Source organism: Carlito syrichta, unplaced genomic scaffold, assembly GCF_000164805.1.
Source record: "Carlito syrichta isolate Samal-C Ts95f unplaced genomic scaffold, Tarsius_syrichta-2.0.1 Scaffold309114, whole genome shotgun sequence".
Lineage (NCBI taxonomy): Eukaryota > Metazoa > Chordata > Mammalia > Primates > Tarsiidae > Carlito > Carlito syrichta.
Window position 1 is genome coordinate 454,014 of NW_007253210.1, and position 10,368 is coordinate 464,381.

Genomic DNA, 10,368 nt, shown 5'->3' on the forward strand with positions numbered 1-10,368 from the left:
ATACCGAGCCCCGTTTTTTTTTTTTTTTTTGAGTCGGAGTCTCACTCTTGTCACCCAGTCTGGAGTACAGTGACACACTCATGACCACCGCAGCCTCGACCAGTTGGCCTCAGGTGATCCTTCTGCCTCAGTTTTCCAAGTAACTGGAACTACAGACATGTGCCACCACGCCCGGCTAATTTTTTGATTTATTATGGAAACAAGGTCTTGCCATGTTGCCCAGGCTGGTTTTAAACCTGTGGGATTAGGCAATCCTCTCGCCTCTACCTCTGAAAGTGCTGGGATTACAGGCTTGAACCACCACACCCAGCTTGTTCTTCTTTATGGCTGTATAATATTCCATCGTGTATATGTATCACATTCTCGTTATCTAGTCCACTTTTGAAGGGCAGTAGGGTTGGTTCCATGTTTTTCTATTGTGAATAGTGCGGCAAGAAACATACATGTGCAGGTGTCTTTTTTGTAGCGCAATTTATGTTTCTCTGGGTGTATTCTCAGGAGAGGGATGGCTTGATCGTATGGAAGGTCAATTTTTAGTTCTTTTAGGAACTACACACTACTTTCCACAGAGGCTGAGCTAGCTAGCACTCCCACCAACAGCATAGAAGCGTTCCTTTTTCTCCGCACCAGTACCAGCATCTGCTGTTTTTTGACTTATTAATGACCTCCATCCCTACTGGTGTTAGATGGTATCTTATAGTTTTGATTGGCATTGCTCTGATGATTAGTAGTAAGATTTTTTCACGGATCTGTTGGCTGCTTGTATATCTTCTTTTGAGAAGTGTCTGCTCATGTCCTTTACCCACTTTTTTTTTTTTTTGAGTTGGAGTCTCACTCTGTCGCCCAGACTGGAGTTCAGTGGCCGCTCCCGGCCACCACAGCCTCGCCTGCTGGGCGCCAGCGATCCTTTCACCTCAACCTTCCGAGTAGCTGGAACTACAGGCGTGCACTACCATGCCCGGCTGATTTTTTTTATTTATTGTAGAGATGAGGTCTCACCAAGTTGTCCAGGCGGGTCTCGAACCCGCGGGCTCAGGCAATCCACTCACCTCAGCCTCCCAAAGGCACGGGATTACAGGCTGAGCCACCGAGCCTGGCTCTTTACCCACTTTATAATGGAGCTGTTTGTCTCATTTACTTTGATTGAGTTCTTTATAGATCCTGGATGTTAGGCCTTTGTCAGATACATAATTCACAAATATTTTTTTCCCATCCTGTGGGTTGTCTCTCTCTGTGTGTGTGTGTGTGTGTGTGTGTGTGTGTGTGTGTGTGTGCGCGCGCACGCGCACGTCAGAGTCTCACTCTGTCGCCCAGGCTGGAGTACAGGGCACACTCACGGCCACCGCAGCCTTGACCTGCTGGGCTCAGGTGATCGTTCTGCCTCAGCCTTCCAACTAGCCAGAACTACAGGTGTGCACCACCACGTTCAGCTAATTTTTTGGTTTATTATAGAGACGAGGTCTCGCCAAGTTGCCCAGGCTGGCCTCAAATCCCCGGACTCAGGCAATCCTCTCACCTCTCCCTCCCAAAGTGCTAGAATTACAGGCATGAGCCACCATACACCTGGCAGGTTGTCTCTTTACTCTCTTGATGGTTTCTTTTGCTGTGCAAAAGTTTTTCAGTTTGATGAGGTCCCATATGTCTATCTTAGCTTTTATGGCCTTTGCTTTTGGGGACGTAGTCAAGAATTATCTGCCTACTCCAATGTGGATAAGAATGTTTCCTACATTTCTTCTAAGATTCTTATAGTTTGAGGTTTTGCATTTAGGTCTTTGATCCACTTAGAGTTGGTTTTCGTATAAGGTGATAGATGAGGTCCTGTTTCATTCTTCTGCATGTGGTCAGCCAGTTTTCCTAGCACCACTTGCTAAATCCGGTCTACTTTCTTCAGTGATTGTTATTGGTGGCTTTGCTAAAGATGAATTGGTTGAGAGACCGTGTTTTTGCTTCCGGAATCTCTGTCCTATTCCATTGGTCTATGTGACTGTTTCTGTACCAAAACCAGGCTGTTTTGGTTACTGTAGTCTTGTAGCAAAGTTTGAAGTCTGGAAGTGTGATACCTCCTGTTTGTTCCTTTTGCTGAGGACTAGAAAATGGATAAAACCCTTACATCGATGCTTCCCTGAAGATATACAAATGGCCAATAGGCACAAGAAAAGATGCTCAACATCGATAGCCATTAGAGAAATGCCAATCAGAGCTACAGTGAGATACCACCTCATACCTGTTAGGATGGCTGCTATAAAAAAGAAAATAACAGGTGTTGGTGAATATGTGGAGAGACTGGAAGCCTTGTGCACTGTTGGTGGGAAGGTAAAATGGTGCAGCCATTTTACATGGAAAACATTTTACATCAGAAACAGTATGGTGGTTCCTCAAAAAATTGAAAACAGAATTTCTGGCAGTGGGGAGGAGTGGGAGGGCACAGGTTCAGTAGCCCAGTGCTTCTCATTTAAAAAAAAAAAAAGAATTTCTGTATGGTCCAGTGGTTCCACTCCTGGGTAGATAACCAAAAGAATTGAAAGAAGGATCTCAGAGAGATACTTGTACACCCATGTTCACTGCAGCGTTAGTCACAAAGATGTGGAAGCAACCCAAGTGTCCATCAACAGATGAATGGATAAGTAAAATATGGAGTATCCAAACGGCGGAATTTCCCTTCCTTAAAAGGGAGGGAAATTCTGCTATACACTATAATGTGTGTGAGCCATGAGTTCATTATGCTAAGTGAAACAGCCAATCACAAAAAGACAAATACAGTATGATTCCACTTACATGAGGAGGTTAGGGTAATCAACATCACAGAGACAGAGAGGAGAATGGTGGCTGCCAGGAGCTGGGCACAGGGAGGAGTAGGGAATTATTCTCTACAAGGTACGGAGTTTCAGTTTTACAAGATGAAAAGAGTTCTGAAGATGGATGCTGGTGATGGCTCCGTAACATTCTGAATGCATTGAATGCCATTGAACTGGACACTTAAAAATAGTTAAGATGGTAAGTTTTATATTATGGTTTTTTTTTTTTTCTTGAGTTGGAGGTCTCACTCTGTTGCCCAGGCTGGAGTGCTGTGGCACGCTCACGGCCACTGCAGCCTGGGCTCAGGTGATCCTTCTGCCTCAGCTTCCAGGTAGCTGGAACTACAAGTGCACGCCCTGTAATTAGCCCGGCTAATTTTTTTATTTATTGCAGAGATAAGGTCTCACCAAGTTGCTCAGACTGGTCTCAAACCCCCGGACTCAGGCAATCCTCTCTTCTCGACTTCCCAAGGTGCAGAGATTACAGGTTTGAGCCACTGTGAGTGGGCTTATGTTATGTTTTAATTTTTAAAAGTATTTATATATTTTTTATTTTGTTTTTTTGAGTCAGAATCTCACTCTGCTGCTATGGCTGGAGTGCTGGAGTGCAGTGGCATGCTCGTGGCCACTGCACCCTTGACCTGCTGGACTCAGGCGATCCTTCTGCCTCAGCTTTACAAGTAGCTGGAACCACAAGCATGATCCACCATGCCCGGCTAATTTTTTGATTTATTGTAGAGACGAAGTCTCGCCAAATTGCTGGGGCTGGTCTCAAACCCGCAGCCTCAGGCAATCCACTCGCCTCAGCCTCCCAAAGTGCTGGGATTACAGGCTGAGCCACTGAGCCCAGCCCTCTGGAGCTCTTTGAAGAAACCTAACGCCTAGGCCACATCATAGACCTTACATCATATCCCTAGGGTGGGACCCCAGATGTCAGGAATTTCTAGAACTCCCTAGATAATTCCAGCACGCAGCTGAGGTTGAGAATAATCACCCCTTACGAGGCAGATCAGCCTGGGTTTGAAACTTATCTCTGTCCCTAGCCTGTGCAGTGTGACATTTCACCTCTCTGAACCTCTGATTCTTGTCTGCAATATGGAGACCTGGTGTGAAAATTAAAAGCATATGTGTCAGTTGGGCATGGTGGCTCATGCCTGTACTTCCGGCACTTTGGAAGGCTGAGGTAGAAGGATTGCTTGAGTCTAGGAGTTCGAGACCAGCCTAGGCATCATAGCAAGACCTCGTCGCTACAAAAAGTCAAAAAATTAGCCGAGTATGTTAGCGCGGAGGCTGAGATAGAAGGATGACCCGAGCCGAGGAGGTTGCAGCTGTGGTGAGCCGTGATTGTGCCACTGCACTTCAGCCTGTGTGACAGAGTGAGACACCGACTCAAAAGAAAAAGAAAAAGAAAAAAGCATATGTGTGAAGTGCTTGGCATAGAGCTGGATGTATGACTGTGCTGAGTCTCTCCCGTCCCACTTGCCAAGTGTCCCCGAAGTCCACAATTTCCTGATGCTGGGGCCTCTGTAGAGTGACTGGGCTGGCCCCCCTCCCAGACTTTGCCCTGGACTGCTGGCACTCAGGTTTCTGTCCCCTTCTCCCAGGTCACAATGAAGGCCCAGGCTCAGGATGGGCTGCTAAGAGGACCACGCGGGGCTGGAGCCGGAGAGCCCGGGAGAGCGCTGGGCAGATGTCGGAGCCGGCCAAGACCCAGCTGAGCCAGGACCTGGGTGGGAACGCCCTGGCCATCGACTCACTGCCAGATAACAGGACCACAGTGGTGGTGAGTGCAGAGGGGATGTGAACTGGGGGTGCAGGGGGGTCCCCCCAAGTGCCCCATGTGCATTTGTCCCACGTGCCCTTTGGGGTTAGCCCTGATTGTCAGAGTGGAGAGAAGGATCTCAGAGGAGGAGATGGAAACGGGACCCAGACTGCGTTGTAAAATCATGGCCACCCAGAGCTTCCGTAGGCTGCCTACCTCCTCCTGGGCCCAGAAAGTTCAAGTGACTTGTTCCAGGACGTACTCCTTGGCCACAGGATTCCTGACACTGAACTTTCCCACAAGCTGGGGAAGAAAAAGCTGACGGTGGTGTTATTAGTCACATCTCAGCTGCCAGCTTGGGCTCCTCCCCTCTCCCATATCTGCCCGATCTACAGACTGTGGATAAGCCCAAAAGGGTTAATGACCACTGAGCCTAAGGGCAGGGCACTCAGCCATGGGCCGAGTAGAGGAATCATTTAGGGTGCAGCCCCAGGACAGAACCTTAAGGGTTGGTGGTGCAGGGTGGAGAGGGTGGAGGCCGGAAGGAAAGACCTGCTCACAGGGTTTCTGGGAGGCCCCTGGAGGCCTCCGTGGTCTGTAGATGAATCTGCAATCGCGCATTTCTGGGACTGAGTGTGCGTGTCAGGAGGGTGTGTTTGCCCGTGTATCTGAGGCCTTTGGTGTATGAGGTATGTGTGCTCAGGTGTCTGTCGCCACAACTGTTTGTGGGTGCCTGTGATGAGTGTGTGTGTGTGTGTGCCCATGGCTGTACATGGGTGCCGGCAACTGGGACTAAAGAGGGTAGACTTTCAGAATGCAGAAAAGACAAGAGGCAGCAAGGGATTGTGCTGCTCATATGTATGACATGTTTTAATATCTACTTTCTTAAATTAGTACGTGCTGACAGTCAAAAAAGGTCAAATAGTGCTAAAACCCTAAAACAAAACCCAGCGGTTGTGCCCTCCCCAATTCTCCCCTGGGCCCACCCTCCTTTATCTCAGAAGACGCTGCCCCCCTGTTTCTGCTGGCGTTTGCTTACCCTGTGCTGTTGCTCCTGGATGAATCGGTTTTCGACACTCTCTGTGGATGCCTGTTGAGGTACAAGGAGATCTGGCTTTTCTGTACTCTGCTGAGCATTGCTTCACTCTCTCTTGTTTTTTTTTGGAGTTAGAGTCTCACTCTTTGCCCAGGCTGGGGCGCAGTGGCATGCACACTCACGGCCACCCCGGTGTCGACCTTCTGGGCTCCGGCGATCCTTCCACCCCAGCCTTTCAAGTAGCGGGAACTACAGATGCACTCTACCATGCTCAGCTCTTTTTATTTTATTGTGGAGATGGGGTCTCACCAAGTTGCCTGAACTGGTCTCAAATCCGTGGGCTCAGGCAATCCACTCACCTCGGCCTCCCAGCATGCTGAGATTACAGGCTGAGCCACCAAGCCTGGCCCACTCTTTCTCTTAATCTTTTTTTTTTTATAAACTTTTTTTTTTTTTGTAGAGATGGTGTCTCACCATGCTGTCCACCTGACTGGTCTCAAACTCCTGGCCTCAAGTGATCCTCCCACTTCAACCTCCCAAAGTGCTGGGATTACAGGCATGAGCCACAGTGCCCAGCTCTGTCTCTCAATCTTTCTGCTCGCTCCATATGCTCAGTTTTATACCGTTACTATCCTGTAAATATTGTTCACTATAAATCCAAGCAGGGCCATACCATCATTTCTTTTTCTGTATAGTTTTTGTCCTTCCTGAGTCCTTGCTCCCATTCCAGCACTGGCTTAGTTTTCTGGACTTACTATGGCTACATTTTTAATACGTCTGTTGGCCTCGAACGTAATTTTCAGTGTGATCAGACCAGTCAGCTCTTTTTTCCCCCAGAAACCTCTCTCCTGTCGTCACCTCCAGCCTGCTGTCTGCCATCCTGGGGCCTCCCGTCCCTTCATCCTGAGACCCCCCGCCTCCCTCCCCCGACTCCCCCCATCTGTTTCCTACGTTGGATCCTCTGTTCCCTTGACCCTGTGTCCTCTTTTTCCTGTTTCACTCCCTTGTTTGTTTAGCTTCCTGGGAAAGGTTGTACAGAAGGAAACATTCTCTTGAGAACTTGCATGTCTGAAAATGCCTTTGTTCCGTCCTCTCATTTGATTGGTGGTTTGGCTTTGTAGCATTCTAGATTTAAAATAATTTTCCTTCTGGCAAGGCGCAGTGACTCACGCCTGTAATCCCAGCACTTTGGGAGGCCAAAGTGGGAAGACTGTTTGAGCCCAGGAGTTGTAGCCCAGCTTAGGCAACATACTGAGACCTTGTCTCTATGAAAAGCAAAAAATAAACCGGGTACGGTGGTGCATGCCTGCAATCTCAGATACTTGGGAGGCTGAGGCAGAAGAATCACTTGGTCCCAGGAGGTTCAGGCTTCAGTGAGCTGTGATTGTGCCACTGTACTCTAACCTGGGCGACAGGGTGAGACACTGACTCAAAAAATAAAAATAAAAAATAGACCGGGCGCAGTGGCTCAAGCCTGTAATCCCAGCACTTTGGGAGGCAGAGGTGAGAGGATTGCCTGAGTTCACGAGTTCGGAACCAGCTCGGGCAACTTGGTAAGACCTCGTCTCTACAACAAATCAAAAAATTAGCCAGGCGTGGTGTCGTGTGCCTGTAGTTCCAGCTACTTGGAAGGCTAAGGCGGAAGGATCGCTGGATCCCAGCAGGTCGAGGCTGCAGTGGCCGTGAGCAGCATGCTACTGCACTCCAGCCTGGGCAACAGAGTGAGACTCCAACTCAAAAAATAATAATAATTAAACAAAATTTAAAAAATACCTCATCAACAAGGGTACCTGCTCAATGAATATTTGTATACCTAACCATGAACTATACCCCACCATTTTAAAATAAAAAATATATATTAAAAAATAAAAATAAATAAATGAATAAAATAGAATCAGAAACCATTAAAAAAAGTAAAAAATAATTTTCCTTCATGCTAGCCATGATGGCTCATGCCTGTAAGCCCAGTACTTTGGGAGGCCAAGGTAGGAGGATCGCTGAAGCCCCGGGGCTCAAGGCTGCAAATAAGCCATGATCACTCCACTACATGCCAACCTGGGTGGCAGAGTAAGGCCTTGTCTCAAAAAAATGAAAAATAATTTTCTTTCAGAAGCTTGAAGGCATCTCACTGTTGTCTTCTGGCTCCTGACGATCAATGTCTGGGATTAAGAGGCTGGTGTCATTCTTATTACTAATCTTTGTAGATACCTGTTTCCCTCCCGCTTCTGGAAGCGCTCAGGATGTTCCCCAGAACCCCAGTGTTCCGAAAACACAGTGATGTGCTCTACCCTGGCTCTTTTCCTTCACCACGTGGACATGGTGAAGGAAAAAGGGGGCCTATTTTGGTCTGGAGACTTCCATTTGTCAGTTTTGAAAAGTTCTCCTTTTCTTTCTTTTTTTTTTGTTTGAATTGGAGTCTCACTGTTGCTCAGACTGGAGTGCAGTGGTTGCTCCCGGCCACCGCAGCCTCGCCTTCTGGGCTCCGGTGATCCTTGCACCTCAGCCTTTCAAGTAGCTGGAACTGTAGGCGCGTGCTACCATGCCCGGCTAATTTTTTTGGTTTATTGTAGAGATGAGGTCTCGCCGGCCCAGGCGAGTCTCGAACCCGCAGGCTCAGGCAATCCACTCACCTCAGCCTCCCAAGGGCGCGGGATTACAGGCTGAGCCACCGAGCCCGGCTCTTTTTTTTTTTTTTTTAAGTTGGAGTCTCACTCTGTCGTCCAGGCTGGAGTGCAGTGGCACGCTCATGGCCACCACAGCCTCGATCTGCTAAACACAGGCAGTCATTCCATCCCAGCCTTCCAAGTAGCATACCGCCATGCCTGGCTAATTTTTTGATTGATTATAGAGACGAGGTCTCACTAAGTTGCCCAGTCTGGTCTCAAACCCCTGGACTCGGACAATCCTCTCGCCTCTGCCTCCCAAAGTGCTGGGATTACAGGCGTGAGTCACCACGCCCAGCTTCTATTATTTCTTTGATGGTTTTCTCTCTGCCACGGCCTCTTCCATCTATGACTCCTCCTGGTGAGATGCCCATTTCTGGAATTGACCCCTGAACTCTCTTCTCTCTTCTGTTATCCATTGCATTTGCACTTTTTTTTGGTTGTTTATTTGTTAGTTTGCTTCTTATTGCTGTTCCACTTTCTGGGAGGCTTTCTCAACCTTATTTTCATAATGTTACTGATTTTTTTCCTGCCATCATACTTTTAGTTTCTAAGAGCTGTCTATTATTTTCTGGTAGTTTTATTTAAACAAAAATACCTGACGTTCTTGTGTCATGGATGTAATATCTTCTGTCTCTGAGGATATTAGAAAAAATTTCAGATTTTTCTTCCTACTCTCTGCATTACTTTTTGTTTTTGTTTTTTTGAGTTAGGATCTCACTCTGTTGCCCAGGCTGGAGTGCAGTGGCTTGATCACAACTCCTGCAGTCTCAACCTCCTGGCCTCAGGTGATCCTTCCTCCTCAGCCTCCCGATTAGCTGGGACTACAGGCGCACGCCACCACAACTGTCTAATTTTTTGATTCTTTGGTAGAGGCAAGGTCTTGCCAAATTGCCCAGGTTGGTCTTGAACCCCTGGGTTCAGGAAATCGGCTTACCCTGGCCTCCCAAAGTTCTGGGATTACAGGCATGAACCACCCACACCTGACCTAATTGTGATTTTTAAAAATACTGCATTAACATAGTCTTTCTTTCAATTCCTGGCTTTTTTTTGGTGGCCCCCTGGCCCCAGCTCTGAGTGGGACCTCAGGGGATATGACCCCCCGCTTTCCATTCTGCCCTGTCTTCTCGATCCCCAGAACCAAGGAGGTGGGAGGCTGGAGTAGAAGACCAGGACAGGAGAGGTCCCTGAGTAAGGAGACCCCTGCAGCTCCCATCCACACCCCACCATGACTTTGTTGGGCCATTGGTTAAAGAACCAATATCTGCTCTCAGCACACATGAGGGTCAGAAGGTTTTGTCCCAGTCTGTACAGAGAGGATATTCTGGAAAAGAGCTGCAGAGCTGCAGACTTATGGAAGCAATTGCTTGTGGGCATTTAGGAGCATGGGGTTCATTAAGAGCCGGTATGGATCCAATAGCACCAGAACTCAAAAAACAACGCCACAAACCCTGGGGCTCCACCCTGAACAGACTGGCTCAGAAACACTGAAGCCGTGAAACCTGGTAGCTTGTTTCTTTAAAAGTTTCCCACGTGTTCCTGGCAAAGTTGCAGAGATTTTTTTTTTTAAGTTCCCCGGGTGATTCTGATGGTCCTCTAGGTGTGGGAACTTTTTTTTTTTTGAGTCAGGATCTCACTCTGCTGCCCAGGCTGGATTGCGGAGGTATGAGCAAGGCTACCACACCCTTGACCTGCTGGGCTCCGGCAATCCCTCTGCCTCAGCCTTCCAAGTAGTTGGAACTACAAGCACACGCCACCACACCTGGCTAAATTTTTGATTTATTGTAGAGACAAGGTCTCCCCAGGTTGCCCAGGCTGGTCTTGAACCCCCGGGCTCAGGTAATCCTCTCGCCTCCGACTCCCAAAGTGCTGGGAGTACAGGTGTGAGTCACTGCACCCGGCATTTGCTGATTCTGTCTATCCCCCCTGGAATGTAAGCATCGTGAGAGCTGAGACCAATTGCTCACTCTGTCATTGGTGCCTGGCCCACGGTAGACATTGCTTTTTTTTTGAGTTGGAGTCTCACTCTGTCGCCCAGATTGGAGTGCAGTGGCCGCTCCCGGCCACCGCAGCCTCGACCTGCTGGGCTCCGGCGATCCTTCCGCCTCAGCC

General features: G+C 48.3%; 1 protein-coding gene across 1 annotated transcript in view; it reads left to right on the plus strand.

Annotated features, from left to right (window-relative positions):
* Window positions 1–10,368, plus strand: part of PLXDC1 (plexin domain containing 1) — an 83,125-nt gene that overhangs the window by 10,624 nt on the left and 62,133 nt on the right. The window contains exon 2 of the mRNA XM_021716977.1: window positions 4,400–4,578. Within this exon, the coding sequence (XP_021572652.1) occupies window positions 4,400–4,578 (179 nt within the window). The remainder of the gene's footprint in view (window positions 1–4,399; window positions 4,579–10,368) is intronic.